Raw genomic sequence first — 26,676 nt, 5'->3', positions numbered from 1 at the left:
CACAAGATCTGCCTCCCATATTGTTACAGTCCCATTACTTGTCTTCGCTCAAGAAAATGAAAAGTGAACAAGAGCCAGAAAAATGTTCTTTCTGGTTGAACTGTTCTTATGAATACAAGGAAGAGCAACTCCTGGCCAGAACAAGCACAGATTAGGCAGGAGGGGCAAATTTATCACACAATCCAAACTCTGCCAATACACATCAATACTGATTGGCCACACTCCTCTATAGCCAATTCTATTCTGTGCACACAGCTCTGTCCATGTCTCCCATTCTTGTCTTTTAACTCTCACTACTATTCCTAACCCTGGAAACAGGCACATATTTGCCACTGGACCTCAAACCATATCTAAGAGCCAGTCTTGTAGTAACTAAAATCTATTTTCTAATGAATGTGTAAACTAACTGAATTCTGTATAGTCAGGAATAGTCGGGACAGTCTCTTAAAACACGAGAATTACTCAATGAGGATGGACTCTTGCCCAGGTTTCACTCTAGCAGGGTCTGTAATGTTTCAACTTTCATATCTGAAAGGAAGCAGTTGCCTCTGATGGACTGAATAGCAGAACTCAAATTTCTGTGCTGATTAAGGGATAATCATTCCAACCCAGTGCATGGAGACTTGACCTGTGAGAGTTCATAATTTAAATACCCGGTGGCACTGAGTTGGGATCATATTTATCTCCTGTGTGGGTGTTTTGAAATGAAAGCACACACTGGTATAGGCCAACAGATGCCTCGATACCCCAATACCAAAAAGAAATCAATGCCTCCATTCTGCACTAAGGTAAGCAGCATTACAACAGGAAATGTGGTTTGAACTCAACACAAGGGGCTTAAATTCCATCAGGGAAGCCTAACGAAAAGCAAACAAGTACAAATACACACGATCTCACAGCAGCCTTTCAGAAATGCATACAAGGCAAAACAAGTTCAGGTGAGACAATTTGATACAGAACCAAAGGCAATTCATGACAAAGCCGCATCAAATCAAAGTCCTGCCAGATCTATGGACCTATAATCCTCCCATCTTGCTTGCAACTCTTGATGTCGAGTAGGGACCATAAAAGCCAGTTAAGGCCCAACTCTACTGACTTATACTGGGCATTGGCTACTTAGGGCTGATCCAGAGTTTAAATTGGGTGCTATTCATCTTCCCCGGGCTGCTTTTTTAAAGCAATCCTGAACAATGGGACTTCAGAATAAAGACTAAAAGAGTTGTTTTTAAAAAAACTTCTAGGCAAGGGCCTTTAATGCGATTAATAGGGGGAGGAGGGGATGGTAGCAGCTTTTTCTTTTTTATGTTATGTATATTGTGTGTAAACAAATATGCAATTTGCTTTAAAAAGATAAGGTGATTAAATTTTTATCAGGCTTGTACTCTGTTGTCACCACAACAAAGAGAATTAGGAAGAGGAAAGAAAGGCCTTTTTATTTGAATTATGCTCTTACCAGAGGTTCTCCACAGCACAGCAGAAAAGCCACTCAATGTTCTCTAAACAGGCCCTTTGATTGCATTTTATTCAACTTGTTTGCATTTGGAGCAATCGAAAGGAAAAGAACGCTCCACATTTTGATGTCTTAATGTTCCTTAATACCTTCTTTAATTTATATTAAGCTTCTTAACTAGGGTGATGAATTCTTCAAAAACAATAAAGACCCAGTACAGAAATCTTTCACACACCATGAAAATTGAAATTATAATGTATTCATGGCTTTTTTGTTACAAAAATATTTAGAAGAAAGATTTAAGGCACACACAAAAAAATCCTGAAAGTTGTATGAAAATGACTTGATCCGCAGAACTAGATGAAAGTTCAAACTAATTATTACATGGAAAAGAAAATGTTGGGAGGGTGGAATGTAGAAAACAGTAACAGAATGTTTTGTTATTCTAAAGTTTTCAGTCTTAATATCTTATAAATTCCTTCTCTATCACTTTCAGCAGAAAAGGATTCTGGAAATGTTTGCATTTTTGTTATATGCAAAATAAATTTCATTTTTTGCTATCCCTCCTTCCCCATGTTACTACTATTCATAGTCTTATTTCCTAAAAAATGGCTTTTAAAAGTTTAAGCTTCCACAATATATTTCCATTTCTATCTTTTACAGAGGGCCAAAATCAACGATGCACATTTAATTGGTGGATTTCTCAATGATGCCTTGAAATGCCAAATACTGAACATATTTGTAGGTGCCTGGGTGAAGTTTCCCAGACTGAGTTGCCATTCAAGGTGGATCTCAGTCCGACAAGCAATCATGTTTATGAGAAAAGCAAGGATAATGTAAACATGGTACTAAAACAGGCCACACAAAGGACAAGACTCAATGGGTTTGTTCTTGGATGTACTGTATATTTGCCACAGTTAAAGAAATACTCTAAAATTGCTGAGTATACAACACTGATTATTTGCCCCATGTTGCAAATCTTATTCACTAGGATCCCAATAATTTTTTTTGAAATATTTATGGCATCCATCATAGCCCACATGTTCCTAGCAAGAAACCATTATGCTTGCATAATCTCAATTTAGCTTTTTCCACAATCTGTCTATTGGCTGGCACTTAATTTTTTCAGTATTTGTTGAGAACTACAAAATTGTTATATATACAACAAACACATACACACACACATGCATTTTATATATACATATATAAATAAAATAATATACATGCACATCCCCACCCAAACTCATGAAATTGTTCATTGTTCCCCACTCCACAAAGAAATCGTCCAAAACAAACAAACAAGCAAACAATTCATGGTACTATTTGTATTATAAAACAACATGATGTCTAGATATTGCACTACCCTGATTTGGTGCAACAGAAATATGGAAGGGGAAACAAACTTCCAAGATTCTCCCTACCCCTGAAGTACATCAAATCACCCTAGAAATCCCTCTGAAAGAAGCACATTTGAAAAGGAACATGGATTTGTTATTTTCTGTCAACATTCACTGATAAGCTTGCCTCCCTTTGTGTGAGTTACACTTTTGTGTTAGCTTCCAGGACAGCTAAAATTAAAACCTTATGACAAAGCTTCCCCCACTTATTGAGTACTTGTGAAAAAGCTTGTTGAACTGCTACAGCAGTCAACTGGTCACACTTCATAGATTTGGGGGAGGGGGGGGAATAGCTCAGTGGTTTGAGCATTGGCCTACTAAACCCAGGGTTGTGAGCACAATCCTTGAGGGGGCATTTAGGGATCAGGGCAAATCTGTCAGAGATGGTACTTGGTCCTGCTGTCAAGGCAGGGGACTGGACTTGATGACCTTTCAAGGTCCCTTCCAGTTCTAGGAGATAGGTATATTGCCATATATTATTATTATAGATTTTAAAATCTGTACACTGTATGGTTTTGTAATTTTAAAGTAAAAGAATGCTGACCTTAATCCAATAAAGTGGGATTGTGCCATGCAGTCTGTATACTGTCTGGGATGAAATGACACATCGCTCCTTCCTAAACTGAATCAGACACATGCAAGAACAGTAGCATCAAACTCATGATCCATTGCAGTAAAACTTACAGCCTTCCCTGAACAGTACTACTCAAGCTGAAGTGGGTGTTCATGAGAAGGCACAAAATAGCTTTCCAATCAGAGAATGTACCTAAAGCCAACTCCTACCCAGGTATCCTGTCTGCTCCATATTTATCCTGCATTCCTAATCTCTGTTTATTCAGGAGACAGTAGAGAGGAGAAAGACAGTGCACTATTAAAGCAGAAAGGTGTTCAAGCACAACAATCAGTTTTGAACCAATGAAGCCTACAGTACATATCTGCCCAAATATTCATTATTGAGTAAGCACATAATTTGCATGCACAATCACAGTAGTCGTGCATGTAATCAACTATTCAGAAATCTTAACTGGTTGCATGCAATTACGAAAGTTAGGGCCTATAAGTATCAGTGATGCATGAATTTTTATTAAAGGAATTTTGTTAAACCCATTCAAAGAAACTGATTCAATAAGTCTTTGATAGATCAAGGAATTTCCTCTAATTGCATCTCAGATAATTTAAAACTCAGAAGTGCACAGGCATCATGATGTTCCACAGGTTTTACCATTGCTGTGTGGTATTTTTGACCAGCTAATTTTCCTGCACTGTATTTTCATGAAGTCAGCCACTCTGCTCCACCCTTCTAGCATACACCAGATATCCAAGAATAATTTTTCCATTCTTGTTTAATTCTATTTGTGTACCCAGCAAATATTAGTCCAGTCAATATTATAACCAGTGTTCTAATAAGAAAGAATCCACAAAAGACAATGGAAGTTTGCAAAATTGGCCCCCTTGATTGTTCAAAAATCATTCCCATGGTGGTTTAGAATTGCCAATTTCAAATATCCAAAAATCATGAGACTGGCGTAAAAATTTTTTAAAAAGAGACTTAAAATAATATATGTTGGGCTCTTTCTTACCTACTGTATTTTGGAACCTTAGAATTAACTTTTTCAACCATTTCTTCACAGCCAAGAAGGGTAGAAATTTACTTTTTATTGTTGTTGTTTTAATCAAAAGATGAAAGTCTCACAGAGTAACATGAGTAGAGGAGATTCTCACAGATAGTTGGGACTTTAAGGAAAAATCACCTTACATTGTGAAACTCTTGATAAAATCTCAGGAAACAAGAACATTAAAGGCTGTGTTTGCTTTCCCTGCCACATTGTTCCCAGCTCCTAAAAGCATTGATGGTTCCACAATTAGTCAAGTACAACATCAGAATATACAGTACAATCTACTTCACTGAATACTGAATTTGCAGAAGATTGGTCATGTTCTCCAATGACACCTTCCACTAAACATCGTTCCCAAAGCCAAATTATCTTTCACTTCCTGAAGTTTTGAAGTTCTAAAATCCTTTAAGACAATGTCTATAGTATGCATAATTCAGGAACACTAACTAAAGTCTAACTATCTGAGGGTATGTCTACACTACCACCCTAGTTTGAACTAGGGTGGTAATGTAGGCATACCGCACTTGCAAATGAAGCCCGGGATTTGAATTTCCCGGGCTTCATTTGCATAAGCCAGCTGGCGCCATTTTTAAATGCCGGCTCGTTTGAACCCCGTGCCGCGCGGCTACACGCGGCACGGGCTAGATAGTTCGAACTAGCAAGCCATTCCACACTATCTGTACAGTCTGAAATTCAAATCCCGGGCTTCATTTGCAAGTGCGGTATGCCTACATTACCCCGCTAGTTCGAACTAGTGGGGTAGTGTAGACATACCCTGAGTGTCTAGCATTATGGTACTTGGTGTGAGGTCCATGCACAATAAAGAACCCAGTCCTGAAAAATTTCCATAACTGATGTCAATAAAAGTTCTCAAAAGGGAAGGTAGGTCTGTGGATATAGACCCCTAGTTGTTAATCAGAGGAACAATGAAAGGGCTAATGCACTGGTACCGTCAATGAACCACTGACCTTCTGAACCTCACTTGCAAAGTGTCTCCGGGCAGTTCCAAAACACAAGTCAAATTAGAATGGCATTGCAAAAGACACAAATTAGACTGGTATTTTGAGTGAGCTCAGCAGAAGGTAGCATTGAAGGAGAAAGAAAATTAGATTATCGGGGATGTAACATGACCAGCCAAAATATACAAACAAGTTAAAAATAAATTAGTCTCATTACCAAAACCACAAGGGCAGCATCTCATATGGCTCTCACTCTCATCATTTAAATCTTTGTTTATTTGATTAAGTTTGGGTCCTAGCATGGTCCACTTCACAAGAATGGATTCCAATGTCTTAAAATTTATTTTCTTGCTGAATAATTCTCAAACATTTGTATTATGCTAGCACTTCTGTGTTTGTGGCATCCTAGCCTAGTCAAAGTCAACAGACAAATACAGTCTCATATATCAACCAGAATAAGTCCAACTAATCTGTCACTCATACCTGACACCACATATTCCTCGTCAGACAATTCGACTCTGCCTTTAATTGGAGGGAAAGTGTTTGGCAGTGGTGGAGTTTCTACCTTTGGAAAGAATAGAAAGTTCCAAACGAAATCTAGAAACCTGTTCTTAATTCAACAAAAAAAAAATTGGGGTCTTGCACTTTCTGGCAAGGAGAATCATCAAGAGGATGAAGCCAGTTTCCAATGCAACAGAATTAGATATCTCAGCAAAGAAACAAATATCTTTATTACTCAAACATTTATCTTTCAATGGGAATGCTGCAGAAGGAATGTGTTAAAAGTGGCAGAAGTTGAAAGGGGAGTTACATAGCTCATAAGTATTTCCCTTCAATTGGCCAACAAAGAAATGGTACACACCTCTTCCCGCATATTCTTGCTTGAGTTATGCCAGGATATGGGACCTCTGAGAGAGCGAAGGAAATGAAGGGGAAAAGTGAAGATTACTGGCTTCAGCAAGGTTCATATTCAAATTATTATTTTTTCAAATCCTACTCCACATTTTCCTACTCTTTGGCTTCTCTCATTCACTGAATGATAATGTTTCAGTCACCTTCATACGCCATAAAATTACCTAAAACACTTCCAAAAATGTCCCTTCAGATGTCAGGCTGTGGCTGTTTCCTCTATTTAGATCCCTGCCTTAGGGTATGTCTACACTGCAAAGTTAATTTGAAATAACAGCCATTATTTCGAATTAACTTTAATAGTGTCTATACATGCAAACCGCTATTTTGAAATTAATTCGAAATAGCAGAGCGCTTAATTCGAATTTGGTAAACCTCATTCTACGAGGAGTAATACCAAATTCGAAATAGCTATTTCGAATTAAATGCTGTGTAAACACTTAACTCGAAATGGAGGGGGGGGGGTCTCCAGCCCTTACCAGGGAGCCCTGGTGGCCACTGTGGGCACAACCAGGAAAACTTACTTTCCTCTCCCCCAGCCCCAGAGCCATTAAAGGGGTAGACCCTGGCCACAGTGACTGTGCCAGCTCCAAGCCTGCCAGCCCAGAGCCAGCCGTGGCCACCGGGGCCCCTGACCCAGTTACCCCAAAACATGAGCCAGCAAGCCACTGGCAGCCAGCCCTCCACCGCTCCCCAGGAGCAGTCTGCCAGCTCCCAGGAGCCTGACAGAGGCTGGAGAAGGCGGGCACCTTCCTCGTCCCGGACAGAAATCATGGACCTTATTCAGGTTTGGGGGGGATGCCCCCAAAGTCCATTATCTCCGCACCAAACGGAGGAATGCAGTTGTCTATGGCAGGATAGCTGCCAGCCTGGCCACCAAAGGTCAGGAGCAGGTTTGCATAAAAATTAAGTTGGTCTGGCGTGACCCCCAACCCTGGGCCCTGAGCTTCCCCTCCCCCTTCTTCCCCTTGCTTCCCCGTTCCAGCTGCCTCCTCCCAGGTTTTCCCCTCCCCTCTCTCACCCTCTCTCTTCCCCTCTCCCACCTCCTTTTCCCAGTCTCCCCAGAGGTTCATCCCCCCCCCCCCCCAGTTTTGTTCAACAAACTCAGTTTCTATTTTTGAACGTACATGTCTTTTGTTTGACATCAGGAAGGGGGGCTAGGGAGGACGTGAGGGAGGAATGGGGCACGAGCCCCCAGTGGCAAGGACCGGGGTGTCTGTGAGGGCTCCTCGGGGTAGATGCTCTCCCACAGGGCCTCCTGGATCCTGACAGCCCCCCGAGGAACCCCCCGGATGGCAGCCTGCAGCAAGTGCAGCCGGGCTGATGGCAACGACCCCATGAGACCCACCGGTGTGCCCAGGGGCAGCTCTGGCTCCATGTGACCGAGTGCTGTGGCGTCCCAAGTGCAGGCACTCAGGACACTCCAAGACAGGACTGCTTTGCTGTCCCTCATCAAGATAGACAAGCAAGTGGGGAACCCTGAGAACTGTCTGTCCAGAGTGGGGGTAGGGTCCCTTTAAGCATGGAGCTCAGTTAGCCTCAGGCAGCAGCCCCACTCACTAAGTCCTAACCTGATGCCCTGCTGGCACTGGTTCCAGCCAGCCTTAACTTCGGTTCAGGATCCACTCAGTGTACACGCGCTACTTTGAAATAGCAAAATGCTATTTCGAAATAGGTTTTGTGTGTAGATGCATTAATTTGAATGAACTATTTCAAATTAAGTTAACTTGAATGAACGCTGCAGTGTAGACGTACCCTTGGAGTTTTAATTCCTTCATCCCTAGTTTGGCTTATTTGGCTTGATGTCTCCACTTACTGTTGAGGGCAGAGCTGATCAATTTCAGTTTCTCTGCCTTCAAACTCAGCCAAGCAGCGATTTACAATTACAGCAGCTGTTAATGATTTTGTAGCTGAACCCTGAGAATTTAGAACACTTGTGGTCCACTCTCTCTTCATTTACCCTTCTGCAGAGGAAGACAACAGGGAGGAGAGTGGCTACTGACACAGCTCCACTGATGAGAACTTTCCTCTAGGACAGGGGTGGCCAACCTATTAAATGAAAAGAGCTGAAACAGCGGCGGAAAAAATGCGAAGAGCCGAACCAAAATTGTTGAGCAAAACCACCCAGAACAAATAAACCCAAAAAGGACCAGCTCCCCACCAGCCAGAATTATTGAGGGAAAAAAAGGATGTTGCACGTTTAAAAACCGCGGGCAGGCTTTTTGGCCACATCAGGCTCCCGTCAGCTGCCGCCATCTTGCCAGTGCCATTTTGCCACACTGGACAGCGCCCCTGCACCTGGTGAGGCCGGTAGCCGATTGTAGGGGTGCATGGGGCGGCATTGTGAGCTATGGGGGAAGCTTCGCAAGCCGCACTTTCAGGGGTGAAGAGCCGCATGTGGCTTGCGAGCCACGGGTTGGCCACCCCTGCCCTAGGAAATGTATCAACAAAGGAACTGCTATGCTTGATTAGACTTGAGGTTCATCTGCTCTTGTAGCCTGTCTTTAGCAGTGGCTAGTATCAAATGTTTTGAGAGTAAGGTGCACTAGACAGATGTGAGATAATCTGACCATCACAGAAGGTCTGATCCTGATCTCTAGGTGCTAGAAACAACGAGTACAAGTTGGACCTCCCTGGTCTGTCATCCTTGGGACCTGACCAATCCTGAATTAGGGGATTTTCCAGACCAAGGGAGGTCCCTCCCCTCATGGGCTGCCCCATGGCTAGGGCTCCAGCCCAGCCCCATTGCTGCCTGGCCTGCCATGGCTCCTTGGGCCAGAGCTCTTTGGCCACTGGTGGGGCTGAAGCTGTGTGGCTGGGGCCGGAGCTCCCTGGCTACAACTGGAGCTCTGCAGCTGGGGACAGAGCTCTACAGGTGCTGCCAGCCACCTATTATTGCCCAGCCACTGGGGCTACAACTCCCTGCACCTCTGCCCTATCCTCCTGAAACGGGGCTCCTGGCTGAGTCACCAGCCCCCCACACTGTGTTCCTGCCCTGTGGCCAGACGGTCCAGGAACACCTGTGGTCCTGTCAAACCATGGATTTTGCCAGACCAGGGAGTCCCAGTTAAAACAGGTATAACCTGTAGTCCTGTGGCACCTCAGACTAACAAAAATAGGAGTTAGAGAGTTGCTTAAGTCCTGAAACACGAGTTTACTATTTTTCCAAAACTGCTACAGTCATTAAGTATGATTCTTTTGGATATTCTTGATATTCTTTTTGAAACAATCTTTAATCCAGTGGAATACATCCAATTCTCAGCCCAAAAACATCTACCTTAGTTGACATTGGGCAATGAGAGGTGAAAGCTAAAATTTAGCTGCATTGGTGAAGCAATATAGCAGAACTTTAACAGCCTCTTACACTGCCATTCAAAAATGTCTGAATTTAACTGCTGCCCCCCCAGTTTCTTCTTTCCTAAACTGCAAGAGATTACAGGAGAAAACTTAGATCCTGGGGAAAAGCAGTGCTTCATGTCACTCATCAGTAAGTCCTGCAGCTGATGGAGAGGCAGTGGCTCCAAAGCAAAGTGCCAATCATCTCTTGGAAGCAGAAAGATGGCAAGTGACTTGAGTTGCCATAAAACCACAGGACACGATGAGCTCAGACTTTCACAAGAAATTCCAGCTTATACTCACAGCTCATCATCATGGAAGGTTTCAGCCTCAGTTTCTCTAAAGCATGAAAATAACCCTAATTTAAACTTCCAAGATTATCATGAAGGCATAAGATACACTCAACCCATCATACCATAATGATGAAGAGAAAATAGATATAAACTTTTGCTCATTAAAAAAATACATTACTCACTTTGGGGAAAGTGGAATTCTGCAAAACTATGGGTCCAGAACAAACTACAGTAAAATTCCAATAGTCTGCGCCATTCCGCTCACAGTCTCCAGCGCGCACAGAGTCCAGCCTGCACATGCTAGCAGCTGGCCAATGAGCACAGGCAGCTGCTTCAGGACCCAGACATAAGGTTGAGGGAGAAAGGGAATTAGGTGACAGCAGGGAGGGGAGGTGTTTGGCTCTGTGGAAGGGAGGGGGATTGGGTTGCGCACGGCGTCCCAGCCAGCTCATTGGAAAGCCGGCCGCTTGGCGCATGTGCCCCAGCACCTGGAGGGAGACGTGCAGCTGTAACAGCGGCTCCAGGACCTGAGCACAAGGTGGGGAGGGGGGATTGGGTTAGGAGTATGCCCCCTTATAGTACCTCCTGGTACACTGGCATATCCGATAATCCAGCACCACCTAGGTCCCAAAGGTGCCAGATTATCAGAAGTCTACTGTACTTTCAATTATTGCATTAAAACAGTGGTCTCCAACCTTTTTAAGCATAAGATCACTTTTTGAATTTAAGTCAGTTCAGGATCTACCTCAAATCCAAATACCTCTGCCCCTCCCCTTTGCCAAGGCCCCACCCTCCTCACTCTGTGAAGATGGGATGGGGGGCGGACGAGAGGGGACAGAATTACATCAACGACCCCCTACCTCTGTCTCCACCCACTCTGCACAAGCAGGAGGCTCCCAGGGGGCAGCTCAGAGGCTCTGGGCAGGAGCAGCAGGACGGTGGGGGGAGGGCCAGCTGAAGTGCAGGCACTTGATAGCCTCCCAGCCAAATCAGTTAGGATCACCTGTCAAAGGCTCTAAGATCTACCGGTAGATCCCGATCTACTGGTTGGTGACCACTGCATTAAAATCTATATTGTTAAAATTGTATTTCTAGAAAAAAACATGAGACTAAGAACAGCAACAAGCTCCTGGATCTTTGTAAGATATGGAGACCACAAAATTCACTCCTCTTACTTGTAAGTTGAAATGAACTGGAGAAACAGGCCTAAACAATATTGTCTGAAAACATTTTCTTATGGAAAGTGTGTGTGTGTGTGTGTGTGTGTGTGTAAGAGTGGTTTTGAGCTGTGGGAAATGAAAAAGGCAAGCAAGAGGTTAGAACTATTAAAGTGAAATGGCAAAAAAATAAGATTGCCTAAAAAAAATAAAAATAAAAACAAAAAACAACAAAACCAAAACTCAATCTCCCCAATGGGCCCATCTCCTAAATACGTGCATCCAAAACAATGAATAAAATAATTTGACTTCTTCAATGGGTGTAAGAATAAAAATCAGCTTAGAGACAGCAATGAATGGTCCTTCTGATTACTGTATTTGGCACATAATAAATAGCTTGAACAGTTTCTGTAATGAGTAACTTAAGCAAGAGTCATGAAACAAACATGAGTTTTATATATGTTTTATGTTTACATTAAGTATTCTTTGAACCATTGTATATATGTTAAAAAAGGAGGCAACATCTCACATGAGAAATACTTGTAAGATTCATGCTGAACTTGGGAGTTTTCTTTTGGTTAATTTCATCAGTACAAAAAGCCCGCTTAATATTAGAAGAACCTTCAGGTCAGCTTTGCTGACTTTTAATGATGGTTAGTTTGTGCTCTGTGCTCTGCAATCTAAAATTATAATGGTCAGACTCCAGTATTCCATCTTTTAATGAGTCCTATTTTAATTCTTCAAATATATACTACCTAAATTTGTATACTCTTTAACAGTAGTTAATCTTCAATTAAAATACCTAGAGCAGAAACTAAGATAACTGGTTTAAAAGGTAAAAGCTTATTGACAAAAAACGGTATTCTTCATATTGCCTATTTTAATTCTGCATATTAAAATACCATTTTTATGAGCTGAGAAAAAAACTTCAAGAATAATGAAGGCTAACAAAAGACTGAAGAGCAGTAATTTAAAAAGCTCAATATGTAGCATCCTGATTACTGTATCAGTCCCATTTCCATAACGAAGGGAGGTCACCGAACTGCCGCCTGTCCTTTTCTGGTGACAAAGAAAGAGCAAAGAGGACAGACTGTTTTCAAAGCATCATCCTTCAGGAACTAAAGGAAGAGCAAGAAGTCCCCTGCAGTACAATATGTGGGTGTCAATGTCTGCACTTTTCTGGAGTATGGTAACCCCAGCTCTGGTGGTCCCTGCACATGCACTTAATTTGGAAACAGCTGAGTTCAAAAGTTTATCCTCACTTTTTGACCTACAAAGGTTTAGCGTGTGGGAGTGCACACAAGCATATACATCATACCACACAGGCAGAGGATGTGCAGCCACAAGATACACTGTGTGTGTATGCAGGCACTTTGTATATTTACAAGTGCTATAACATGTATACATTATCCAATATACATCAGGCACATACCATGCATTGTGTAGGCACTCTACATACAGCCAGCCAGCAAAGGAAAGGTTGCGTTTTAGAATTCAGTAAGTCACTAGAATCTGTATTTATTTGTACAGTTACATTTTTCAAAAGAAAAAACACATAATATAGTCAACATCTGCTCCTAATTGCAATGACACATATTTGGAAATAGCATATTTCACAGAAAGTATGCCAACACAATTCTGTAGCTGACTAGACTAGTATCATATCCATGTCTACCTTAACTATATTATAATAATATAGGCATTAGCAACAGATCTATCAATCTATCAAGTTATTTACAACGTGCATGGTAACTTAGACTCACAGATGCAGAGAACTGCAAATGCAAATACTATAGATTAATAGCTAATTAAAGTAGCATCTGTAGATGTGGTGGGGCTGGATAACATAAGGTACTAACTAGGCTTCATTCAGGGAAGACTAGGTAAGGATCACATGAAATCTCAGAGGCTTTACTTATAGCATTAGTGAGAAAATGAGCAGTCACAGACATGGGAGAAGGTTCTAAATATCATTGAATGTTTCACAATTTGTAACATGTGGTAAGTATAAATAGCGTAAAAACACACAGCACATGTAATGGATAAATAGAGGATGATGGGGTAATGGAGAAATGGAACTAAGACTCAAACCTCATTGTGAATGGTAAAAGAAAAATTTGTAAATGAAACAAGTACATTCTGTCATTGCTAAATTTGTACCATTTCTCTCTCTGTTACACAGAAGTGCATTATTATTCAAGGGTTTCAAATATAACAAGAAAGTGGGGAAATGCTGAGAACACAAGACAAACCAAACAACATATGTAGATATTTCACAGATATAATGGTGTATAAAAGCTGTTTAACAGAACAGCCTATACATTAGCAATTGAAAATGGGAGTTGAAAGACAACTCAGTGCCCTAGGGAAACATTTTGCACAAAGACATTACAGAAGGCAAATCCATGAAGACCAGACTACTTGACCAATGCCAAAATATGAGAGTCTCACTCTTTGAAAGTCTCAGGGATACAGAGCGAAGTTATCAGTCATAGCCATTGTCTATTTCAAACTTTCATAATGACCCAGAAGGCCCAGCTAAGTGCAAGAGTTTGCCAGAGAAAATGCTTTAATTTTGCATTAACTTCCAATCTGAATTCTCAAAAGAACTGCAACACTTAAAAAAAAATAAAGCGTTTATGCCATTTCTGAAAGTTGAAAACAAATAGTAGAACTTTGGAATGAGGAAATCTGAGTAATCCAAAAAGCAGAAGTACATGGAATAATGGCAGTGCCCAATACTACAGTTGGAGGAACCATTTCTAGAACATATCAGCCAACAAGTAGTTTCAATGCTACCTTTTGGTAGTGTGGGAACAACACTTAGGGTGTGTCTAGACTACAGAGTTTTGTCGACAAAAGTGGACTTTTGTCGACAAAACTATACCTGCGTCCACACTACCGCTGAGTTCTGTCAACATAACGTCGACAGAACTCAGCAGTTTTGTCGACGCTGGTAAACCTCATTTGACGAGGCATAACGCCTTCTGTCGACAGAGTTCTGTCGACAGAAGGTGTTATTGCATGTAAACTGTCCTTTGCGTCCACACTACCATGTCGACAAAGCAGCTTGATTTGTCAACAGAACTCAATGTAGTCTAGACGCTCTTTGTCGACAGAAGTTTTGTCGACAGTATCTGTCGACAAAACTTCTGTCGACAGAAGCCTGTAGTCTAGACGTACCCTTAGACCTTTTCTAAAGAACAAAGATGATGCTGGCCTAATGATGAAGAAGAGAGACAGTCACGATGCTTTTTGTGTGGTACCCAGACAAGATAACACTGAATCCTTACATTTCAGAGAGGCCACTGGGCTGAAAGTAGGGTGCAGGAGATTCCATCAGAGGGCTGCAGGAACATTTATAGTTTCAATAGCAAGCCATACTCTATACTCATTTTTACTAAATGAAACTGGAATAACTCTATTATCTTGAATGAAGGAACTCCAGATTTTCAGTGCATGTGACTAACTGCAAGGACTTAAACTTCTTTATTACAATGAGGGGGAACAGGTACTAGCCATATAGCATCTCTTCCTCGGTGATCTGGTTTCACTAAAACTTAGACTTAGAACCTGGATTTAATTCTGACTCTGCCACTGTTTTGCTGGGTGAGATCTTGAGCAATTATGTCCTTCAGTCTCCCTATCTGCAAAACAGAGATGATACTAACCTCCTTTGGAAAATGCTTTGAGATATATGGCTAAACAATACCATATAATGGCTTATCTACATGGTGGAATTATGCACTCTTCAGGAGTGTGATTTCTGAAGTATACTAATACATTAACTGGCTTGTGCAGACGTTCTGGAGTGCATTAAAAGTTCCCTACTGCCATCTGTAATGTCCACCAGCAGGGCCTGGATTAATTAATAAGCAACTCATTAGAGTGTTTTAGATATCACCCTTCAAGGATGCATCCGCGGTGCCATTTGAGATTTTGGCAGGGAAAGGGGACCACCTGTGCATGCCATGATGGGGGGGGAGGGAGAAGAGAGGGAAGAGGCAGACTAAGGACAACAGCTTCAGCAGTGTTACTGAGCATGCTCAGTACAAGCCAAGCAAACTGGGGAGGATCAATTCCATTTGCCAGCCCCCAGATCACCTCTTCCTAGGGCTATTAAAGCACTGGAAAACTCTAGGGTTTGTTTGCAGATAACTTAACAATTAACTGTCAGGAGAACTGTATCTAATTCCTATATAAAATAAAGAAAAATTAAATAAACATTAGACCAACTCAGCTCTAATATCAACATTCTGACATCTTGTGGCAAGTTACTTAAGGGATACTGGTTAGCCTTAACATTTTAATATATATTCTTACTTTCCTGCTAAGTGCAGAGAGAGAGAGACTGACTGTCAGCACTCCTGGGCTCTATCTCAGCTCTCAAAGTGGAGTGAGGTCTAGTGGGTTACATCAGGGAGCAGATACATTTGGGCACCATATAAGATCAGAATGGGCATACTGGATCAGACCAATGATCCATTTAGCCCAGAGTCCTCTCTTCCAACAATGGCCAATGCCAGGTGCTTCAGAGGCCATGAACAGAGGGGGCTTCAATCAAATGATTCATCCTGTCGCCTATTCCCAGCTTCTGGCAAACAGAAGCTAGGGACACCATCCCTGCCCATCCTAGCTAGAAGCTACTGATGGACCACTCCTCCCTGTACTTTTTTTGTTCTTATTGAAACCCTGTTATAGTTTGGGCCTCTCCACCAACTCCTGGAAAAGAGTTCCATAGGTTAACCGTGAAGAAATAATTTGTTTTAAATCTGCTGTCTATAAATTTTCATTGGGTGAGCTTCTTGTGTTACCTAATGAAGAAGTAAATAACATTTCCTTATTCTATTTTTCCAAATCATTCATGATTTTCTAGACCTCTAACATATCCCCCATCCTTTAGTCATTTATTTTTCAAGCTGAAAAGGTATAGAAAGGGCAACAGGAACGATTAGGGATAAGGAACAGCTTCCATATGAGGAGAGATTTACAAATCTTGTAAATCTCTCCTCATATGGAAGCTGTTCCTTATCCCTAATCGTTCCTGTTGCCCTTTCTATACCATTTCCAAATCCAATTTTTTTTGTAGGTGGGGCCACTAAATCTGCATACAGTATTCAAGATGTGGGCATACAATGGCTTTATGTAGAGGCAATATGATATTTTCTATCTTCTTATCTATTCCTTTCCTAATGATTCCCAATGTTTTGTTAGTTTTCTAGTTTTTAGACTGCCACTATACATTGAACAGATGTTTTCAGGCACAAATGATTCCACAAATGATTCCAAGATCTTTTTCCTGAGTGGTAACAGCTAATTTATACCCCATCATTTTAGTATGTGTAGCTGGGATTATATTTTTTTCATGTGCATTACTTTGCATTTATCAACACTGAATTCCATCTGCCCTTGTGTTGCCTAGTCACCCAGTTTTGTGAGAGCCCTTTGTAACACTTTGCAGTCAGCTTTGGACTTAACTATTTTGAGTAATTTTGTATCATCTGCAAATTTTGTCACCTCATTGTTCACTCATTTTTCAAGAACATTTATGAAAAGTTTAACAGAAGTTGTCTGAATGCAAATCCCAGCAGCACAACACTCATTGCTACTCTTTCCACCCCCTCTCTTAAGTACCTGGCAATGTTTTCATTATGATCTAACGATCCTTCAATTACTTGACTGACCAGCCTTTTGTTATTCTTAATCACCTGCCTCCCCCTGGTTATAAACCAACTTCCTGCCCCAAAGGCAAAGCTGCAAGCAGCTCAAACTCTTGTTGCATTTAAGAACCACATTTGGAGCCAGGGCATGCAACTTTAAGTAGACATCAAGTATAAAATCCAGGGGTTCCAATTTTGGGCGGTGGGGTGGGGGTGGGGAGAGGTACTGTCCCCTTATGCCCCCATAAATGGCACCCTTGGATGCATCACTCCACGATATAGCCATGCCCTAACAGTTAGGTGTTACAGTATACTCTCAATTATCTGAATAGCACCAGGTATGCACATTCTATTTGGATCATTGGGAGCTTAAATAATCAAGAGCATAGGAGCCATTCAGCAATAAGGTGGTTGTGACAGACCCAGACCAGCTGGCTGCCGCACTCTAATTGAGGGCAGGTATGCTGGGCTCTGGGTGAAAAATTTCCTCTTCCCTGAGTAAACAGGGTCAAGCCTAGTACAACATAATGAAGCAGGCACCTGGGACCAATTAAGAGCTTGCTGGAAGCAGCAGGCTAATCAGAGCACCTGCAGCCCAGTAAGGCCTGCTGGGGATTTTTTATAAGGTCTCTCTGCAGAGAGGGCAGAAGTCAAAGATCTGAGATGAAGAAGGTGCATTGGGTGACAGCTGAGGACTACAAGCAAAGCAGACTTGCTCAGGTACCAGAGGAAAGGTACTAAAAGGGATCATTTGGGGGAAGTGGCACAGGGAAGAAGCTGCCATACTAGTAGAAGAAGAAACTCTGTGTGTTGCCACTGCCGTAGGGTCTGCCACTACAGAGTCTCCCCCTGAGAGGGGAGACCAGGATTATGGAAGGGTTTTCACCCCAAACTGTGGACTAGCCTATGATGAGTAAGGTTCAGTAAGCTGATATCCTTTCCTCTAGAGAAGAGGAAGCTATGTGGAGGGTCACAGTGAACCTCTGAGGCAAACGCTAACTGCAAGAAGCACAGGACTCTTAGGGCATGGCCAGAGCTTTGCCCCATGGTCTGCCCCACAACCAGGGGCTCATACTCCTACTCTTCTTACAGTCCTGGCTTGGGATCTCTGCTCTGCTCTGGTCTCTGCTTCTCGGCTAGCAGGGATATAGAGGGCAGCTTGTGTTGGAACTGTAGCCACTCAACAACAGAGCAGCCTCCCCACAACTGAGGGCTGCCCCTCCTCACAGATCTGGCTGGGGAGTCAGAACTATTATCTGCTCTATTATCTGCACCTCCATATTCTCAATCTCTTCCTTGTCCCCTATCACAAGATACACAGGTAGGAATGTTACATTTAGATTAATCGACTAATCGAGTAGTCGATGGAATTTCTATTGACTGTTCGATTAGTTGAGAAGGGGGCACCAAGGAGGGAAGCCACAAGTCAAGTAGCGACTAGAGTACCTAATAAGCCTAGCTGCTTACATCCCTAACACCAGGGACAAGAAATGGATTCTGATAAACCTGTAGCTCAGATAATAGGTTTCGGATTTAAAAAAAAAAGAGTATACTACATTACTGTCACAGATCCATTTTAAATTTTGCTAACTACCATGGGTTGGGGAAGGAACATGTGCCTCTGCAGTGCATTTTTTAATATTTAAATATATCAACAGCAAACAAATTGAATTATCTGGATTAACGTCTAGGTTTGCTAATTAAAAAAACTTAAAACTTTTTGGAGGAGAATGGGATTTGGGAGTTTGTTTAATCAAATATGCTTTTGTTAAGTGCTGTTGAACAGAAATATTGCTCAAGGTCACAACAAACTTTTAAGTCAAAATCACAGGCAACTAAGGAGCTCCTGTCCTCTTTCCACGACCTCCATGTCTACCACAGAAGACCAATTATTTCAGAACAAAATGTGAGACGTATTCTCACCCCCAGAGCAATATTTGTTCATTGTTTCACTTCCATTTATGCTTCCGCAATATAAATTCATGTCTGCTATTCCCATGTTCCAAACAGAAAATGGTGCTTGATCAATATCCTCATTATCGCCATACATTTTTTTCCAAGTTGAAAGGTTTATTATGTTCTTCAGATGCATTACCCTGTGTTCAAGGCCAAAATCAGGCTACATGTCATGTTTTCATTAGTGTTTGGGGTTTGTACAACTTCCTCTATTTAACTGAACTCTGTCTTACAAGGTTCCCTAAAAGTAATTCAGAATTGTTTCACCAGCTTACACAACACTCTACATTCTTGATCTTATCAAGCAAAATGAAAATTCTTTATCAGCTTACAACTTTTGCTCCTGAGTTCTAATCCTGGCTTAGATACTGACTCTTGCTGATGCCTTGGGCAAGTTATTCAACCTGTCTGTGCCTCAGTAGATTGAGAAAAATTTACCATCCTGCTTTAGGTTTGCTATTTCAAGAAACATGTGGAAAGAAACTCTGGTATGAGCACTGCTGTAAAATTTTGTATTCCCCTAGGAGATTTAAGAAGAGGGGGAAAAAATTAAAATAAACAAAGAGACAAACTTAACTGAATAAAACTTCTAACAAAAAAGGTGCATAACATCAAACTTCAACTATGTAATATATAGAATTGTAGAGGCACTGAGCCACTCAGCTACTTTCACCTCTAAAATTGAATGGTCAAAGACTACCCTAAATTATTTATGATTTAAAAAACTATGCTTAAATCTACTTCTAATTCATGTCAAGGTATCAATAATATACTTTTATCACCATTAATACAGATACAGAAAAATAGCTTTTGCTAAAACAAATAACTTCCTTATCTAAATTGACCTAGAACAATACCATTACATGGGGAACTAGAGGGCTCTAAGGATTGGGAAGGGCTAGTGCTACAATTATGTCACATCCATTTTTAGGTGAAATCCTTAAGGTTCTGGCATATAGGGTAGAAGTCTTGGCAATGCAGAAAACAAAGTCTCTAGCAATATTTTATACTCAAATCACAATTTCTCTCTTTTTAGCACAAACAACAAGAAAAGTGCATGTGATATTGAACAGCGAATAGTTTAGATGAACAAGAGGTCCCAGACTGCAGCTGATTTAATCTCACCCAAATGTGTATTTTTTTAAAAGAGGGATTATTTGTTTTGTATTTTAAAAATGTGGAGTGGAACCCCATGATCCTGTGGGGGAATTAAAGCTCTTATTGTCTATTCTGTTCTAGACCTATGGGTGTCCTGAAGCTCCTTGTTCTGTATTAGTTGCCCCTTCAGTCTAACTTTGTTTTTCACTTTGGAGCTCTCGAAGTGTGCTGAATATTGTTGAAGCATGTCCACATGCTTACAGAAAACTCAAAATGCCTGGCTATTTCTTTCAAAATATAAAAGTCATAAAAGAAATCCAGGTCTTGTGAAGTTTGTGACAAAACTCCACCTTTGGCAGTGAGTTTCATAATAGCTACTGTTACTTGTGCTATTGCTTTTCAGTGCATGAGAGAGAACTTTAGAGTACAGCTCCACAGATCCAGAACCTAAGAACTACTTTACTGGTTCCAATTTAATCAGATTAGCAATGACCAAGTCTTTCCAATAGTAGCCTGTAAAAAGTAAGTGAAGCATCATAATTCAGCTTCTGATAGGGAGATGCCATATCACCAGAGTGCCTACAAAACTGACTGGAATTAAAACTAAATTTGACCTATTTGCTGGTAGTTAGAAAAGCAAGTGTGGATTGACTCCCCTAAGAACTATACCAAAGCAGTATCTAAAGTCACCTCAAACATGGTCCACTTGCTCAGACAAGGGAGCTTTGTTGAAAGGGGGCTGAATGACACACATTGTCCCACTAAGAGCTGCACAAATGAAGTGGACAAAAGAGTCTTGTGGGACATGGTTGAACTTGTGGATATTCTAATATGAGCCTGTAAGAGTGACCCCTGGTTGACACAGGTAGTTGGTTCCATTCAACTGGAAAAAATCTGAGGCAACCCACAATTCCAGTAATCAGCTCAACTCCAGCCCAACCCCAGTCTATAAAATACCATGTGTAGCCCAGTGACTCAACACTGGGCAGAAAATTCTACAAGTTAATCAGAACTGCAAAGTACCAAGTCACCAGTTTTACTTCCTGATTGGAAAAAACAACTGCTCTCTTCATTTTTCAGAAAAAGCATCACCTTACCAATAGGGATAGAAGCAAGTAGTCAACTGGAGTATCAACTACCTCCCCACCCCTTGCAGTCTCTCTGAGAGGCAACAAGGGGGCAAGGAACAGGAGCCGATGCTGATGGGAGCTGGCTTAAAAGCCAGTTCCCCCCAGCACCATCTCGATGGTGCCAACCTGCCCTCCCTTGCTTCCTCTACCTGAGGCAGCGGGGGGTGGGGGGGGAAGAATAGGGGAGTCTATTGCAAAGCAGCCTCTGCCCGCAGCAGACAGAGGTTACTCCGGCAGCAACCCCTGTCCACGGGGAGCCCAGCGGGTAGCTACCCCTCCTCCCCCCACGGACAGGGGCTTTTGCCATCAAGCAGCAGTCCCTGTTGTCAGCAGACAGGTCTGGCCAGTGTGAACAGCGGCTGCTGGGCTCAGCACGACAAAGCAGTCCCAGCTCATGCTGGCAGAGGATGCTGCAGCTCTGCATTTTAAAGGTAAGAGCCTACTGGCTCTTACTACATTGAAAATGCAGAGCTGGTGTGCAGGTGGCTCTCAGAGCCAGCACAAGCTGGGACTGCTCAGTCCTGGCTTGAGCCGGCTCCTGGAGCTACCCCTGCTGAGGCTCTGCAGGACAGTCTTTATCGACTAATCGTGCAGTCAGTACAAATTGTATCCACTGCATGATTAGCCAGATAATCACAATTTAACACCCTTACTTCCCAAGAAGATTTAGGAATGACAATTGTTTCCACACAGACACTCCAATGTCTGTGACTACAGATTACTGCTGGGAAATGTGTGATAAAAAAGAATGTCTTACAGAGCTATCTATTATGCGTGAGAGTGTGAAGAAATATTATACATTTGTTAACCCCTAAAATAAGCCTTGACATGAACGTGGAAAGTATGTGGAAACTTGGATATGAGGAATAAGTGGCACTAAACATTGCTGGGGGCGGGGGGAAGAGGGGGGAGAAGAAGGATGGGGAGGACACACTACCTTCAACTCACAGAATACACCAAGTTGCTTCCTGAGGGCAGATAGTGTACCCATCCCACCCTGTTGGACCAGGGGCAAGAAAGCTAACAGCGAAATTCATGAAACCACCTCCTCCACAAAATAATGAAATGAAAAAGTGTGGATGTTAGAACTCTTACTCCCTTTCTCTCTGAGTTTTACATACAGCATTCCTTTGTATCACCCTGGCTGTAAGCCCACTGCTCTCACCACTGATTGCAGAGAGACACACGGTCATGATTTTATGTTTGTAGGACCACACTGAGACATAGCATGGAAATTGATGGGACAAGCCCAAAGTGGCACCAATCTATACGAGGATTTTTAACTAGTATTTTAACAGTAAAAATATGTGCACGCACATAATTAACATAGTAATACATTAGACTAATGTCTTACAAGATAATGGAAACTGGAATCAAATTATACTCATTGTAATCTTTTTCCCATCGCAATGACCAAACATGCAACACTGAGTTGACTTATTACCCAAAACAAGAGCTGAGGTGGTTCCATTATTCTTATAAGAGTGAAGGAGGGTTAAGGGGCAATAGTTCAGCAATGAAGAAACTCCAAGGACCTAGAAAGCATGGCAGCCTCCAGAGATGGATTTTGCCAAAAGACTATAAACAAGCTACAAAGCTGCTATTAAGATACAAGCCCATAAAGTCAGAAAATATTTATCTGGAAGGGTGGTAGCCCAATAAAAGTTTTATGAATGTTTTACAACTGCCCTGTCAAGAGGCTGGCCGCTCAGTCACCTCCCTCCCCTTCTAAAAAACAACACATGCAAAAAACCTTGCCCACTGTGTCATGTTCCAAAGTGGGAATGACATGGCTGTTTGAAAAATGGAACTACATCTCTCCCTTTCATAAAAGCTAGCACAATATGCATTCCTTTGCTCCCACTCCTATAGTATGTTATGTATGGGCAGGGAGTGAAGGGCAATTGCCACAGCATTCAGCCTCAAAAAAGGAAATGGGAATCTCGATAAGCTATCACCTGCCTCCACTATTTTTTTGCTGGGCCTCTTTCTCCAGCCGTCTTAGCTGTCTGACCTGTTTGGCAGAAAATTTACATGCACAAACACTAGAGATGACTGGAACTGAGCAAATAACAGCTAGATCTTATGAAAAGAAGCATCTGATTTGCAGGTACATTTTAAGATATTCTGCACTGATGCTTATGGACACTGGAAGGGAAGGTTGATGGCAGAAGAACACAACAGAAAAAGAAGCCTTTGGATGGACAATGAGATATTCTGAGTGGATCATAATGCCTTTTCATCTACCAGGAGATTAGCAGAGGATCTTACAAAATGGGCTACCAAGGTTGCACACCTCCAGTATGGAGATGACCTATCAAAAGAAGAAGATAGGAGCATTGTCCCTATTTTACAGATTAAATGGCTCATTCATTCCTTTTCATTTTTTAAGAATACACGCAAAACAATCCCACTTTAGCAATGAACATTGTAAACCAAATGTATAAAATTACACTTTTTCATCTAATTGTTATGAGTCTCATCTCTAATAATACATTTTTAGAACCTTTACACTTAAGAAATTCAAAGCAATACAAACATTGTACATTTTAGTTACATTAAAGGGCTATTACTTTAACTAAACACTACGGCTGTAGGCTGTCTAAACTTCACTCGAAACTGAAATAAGTATGCAATTTGCGCTACGCAAATTGTGTAGCTTATTTCGAGTTTATTTCTAAATAGGCTATTTCGAAATAGCTATTCTGCGTCTTTTGAGTGCACAATTATTTCAAAATATAATGGGCTCACTATTCTCATGTCCCTGTAAATGTCGTTCCTTGAGGATTATGGGACATTTCGGAATAGCGCTCTATTTTGAAATTTGGCACTGTGTAGACAGTGCCAAATTTCAAAGTAAGCTAATTCAAAATTAACCTGAAATAAGCTGCGCAATTTGAGTAGCTCAAAGTGTGTAGCTTATTTCGAGATAAGGGTGCAGTTTAGACCCACCCTAAGAGAAATCTGGAAATCCAAAAAGGTATGACGGCTTCTACTTCATCTTCCATCCATGCCACTATGTCTTCCCCATCAATCTCCTCCCTTTCAAATTCCATGCCAAACAACAGAACAAAGGAAGGGATCTCCTTCTGAATGGGGAATAATCAATAATACGGTAAAATCAAATCAGTTTGGCATGGGAAAGTTTCAGCAAGTTATCATCCCCCAGCTAGTGAGAGATTATTTGCTATAGTGATTTCTGTAGTACTTCATCAATCATTTTTAATTGACCTAACCAACCAGGCTTCCACCAATTAATTTCCCTGTGGTTTATTAGATCTGACCACCCAGAAAATCAACTCAAATTTTAATTTCTTCAAGATCATCCTATTACCCCCTAGGTATGGTCACTCTAAATTATTCTTCTCATGCTGCATCAAAAAATGGATGCTGGACTGATTTCTTTTAAAAGAACATCAGTGGAAAAGCACCACCCACTCATGTGACTGAGCAACTGACATTAAATAATGTAACACAGCTTATATATAACTCCTCCCTCGCATCTGGTGAAAAAGAATTACATGGGCCATTTCAGTGGATTGCTGGAAAGACAGATGTTTCCCGTCAGCCATGTCATGTTTGTGTTAAATAACAGATATTTTTAACATATTGTGTTACTCCATCCATCTTAGTGAATTGCCCATCTTGTAAAATTATTTTAATTGTGTTATTTTCTCTCCACTATCTTCATCATCTACAATTATTTATAGCATTATTGCCTTGGTTTCAAACACTAGTTATAAACATTGTTGTAACAGTTCCTAAATGAGGGGTTTATTTTGTGAGAGAGAGAGCGCGAGAGAGAGAATAAAAAAAAAAATATTTGAAATGTTTCAAAAGGGGTTTCTTCCGTTCACACTCATCCCTCACAAAATAAAAATTTAAGGTAATACTGAGCAGATCAAATTTGTTTTTCATTGGGGATCTCAAAGAAGCTATCTTGCTGAGGATGGCACAGCTCTGTCCTATGCCTGAATCTCCATCAGCCACTTACTTCTGGGGGAGCACCGCAACCTCTGAGCCAGAGTTTGGCAGGAGTAAGTGCTCTGCTGGATTAAGTTTCAGCATAATGTTCTTGATAGGAATCAGAGCAGCATCCCTAAAGTGCATTGGGAGGCTAAAACGCCAACCATCAAGATGGATGGTTTGTTTTTATTTTTTATAGAGATTTTCTAAACCTCAACTTTCACCCCTTATCCCTTCTCTTCCCCCTCCCATTCCCAGCCACCTCCAAAGGCCCATCTGTCTGTTTCATTTAATAGAAACCTATATTTCCTAGCTAATGGAAGCACTTGGCTAGGAAGAGATAATCTCCTTGTGTTTCAGTTGTCTCACTCCTGTCATCATATTAATGCTGATTAAAAATGAAACCCAACATTTACGACAGACCGCACACATTATTTAAAAGGGACAAAACCCCATGAATTTGGACTTTCACAATCTAACCAACATGGAATGTGGTGCCCGCCGGAAAGACACTCCTTCATGTTTGGATGCCACCCATATTGATTTTCACAGGACAGTCCTGCTTTGTTGGAGCTCTCCTATGTAGGATCACAGGACGTCAGAGGTTTCTTGAAATAGCTGTGCGGTTGATATAGTCCTACATTAAGAGAGTGGTCCTGTTGCCATATCATTATAACTCAAGTAGAAGGGAAGCCTAAGGTCAATTCCTGGCTTTGTCAGGAACTTCCTGCAGGCATGTAAGCCAATCTCAATATTTCTTTGTGTCTCAGTTTCCCCATCTGGAAAAAAAAAGATATTTTGCTATAGCTACAAAGTTGTGAGGCCAATTCATTAATATCTGTAAGGTGCTCGCATTGTAGTTTCAGATTGGAGCTCTACAGACAATTGAAACATCATAATTAAATAAGCCAAACTCATTCAACAAGTTTTAGGATTCAAAATAAGCTAAATTTAAGAGAGGGGGAAGGGCTCTAGTCAGCTCTCATAAGATTTTATCTTAACACGAAAAGGAAAAAAGCCATCTTCAAATTCCTAAAAATAACATCCTACTCTAAGGAAAATCAGAAGAAATTCCCACAGAATCATCAACAAGCTGATATATCAAGCATGCCATCTTGTATCTATTTGGAAGGGGGAGGGGAATGGAGGGGAATGGTTATGATGAAATTCACTATTCAAAGATACATTATTCCATGAAATTGTTAATTTATCTCCTCTGTTACAACTGCTGGTGAAAAATAGCAGCCAAGCAGGTGATTAAGAAAGGAAACAAGTAATACTTAAGCTTCAAGTGCAATTTATTTTATTCCAGTTTTTGCGCTACATCCTTCCCTGTGGTATTTATAAGTACCATTCTTTCTACTCAATTCTGTCTTTTAAAAACTCTGTTGAACAGTATGTGCAAAATGGGACACACCTTTAAAAATTATCTACAGAGGAACATAGTCTTTGGATTGTATTACTGTCTGTTTAAAAACATGATGTTTAAACAGGCAGAAGTTATTATAACTGCCACCTATTTTTGTAGGACCTATTGTATTATGTTTATTGCTTTGTTGCACCAAATCTGCAGAAGGAGTGCAAGTAAATCAGATTCATTACCAGAGCTGTGCTGACATCAAGTACACTGGTTTATGAAATACAGAGGTAATCGATTAGAGCAGTTAGTGGTTTGTTTTGTAATGGAGCAGATACTATACACATAAACAGACCAATATCCTCTACCCAAATATTTGCTATGCATTATTA

The 26,676-nt window shown here is 41.3% G+C and overlaps 1 protein-coding gene across 5 annotated transcripts in view; it reads right to left on the bottom strand.

The window, feature by feature from the left end:
* EEFSEC (eukaryotic elongation factor, selenocysteine-tRNA specific) overlaps nucleotides 1–26,676 on the bottom strand; it is a 210,391-nt gene that overhangs the window by 12,157 nt on the left and 171,558 nt on the right. The window contains exon 7 of one of the 5 annotated variants that reach the window (XM_075938810.1): nucleotides 25,184–25,706. The exons of the other annotated variants lie outside the window; for them this stretch is intronic. Coding sequence (XP_075794925.1) covers nucleotides 25,570–25,706 — 137 coding nt within the window. The 3' untranslated portion in view covers nucleotides 25,184–25,569. Of the gene's footprint in view, nucleotides 1–25,183; nucleotides 25,707–26,676 lie in introns of those variants that run through there. 5 annotated transcript variants of the gene reach the window in all.

This window comes from Pelodiscus sinensis, chromosome 11 (genome assembly GCF_049634645.1).
Source record: "Pelodiscus sinensis isolate JC-2024 chromosome 11, ASM4963464v1, whole genome shotgun sequence".
NCBI classification, from domain to species: domain Eukaryota; kingdom Metazoa; phylum Chordata; order Testudines; family Trionychidae; genus Pelodiscus; species Pelodiscus sinensis.
Note: the sequence above shows the minus strand (reverse complement) of the source record. Positions and strands in the feature narration are given on the sequence as shown.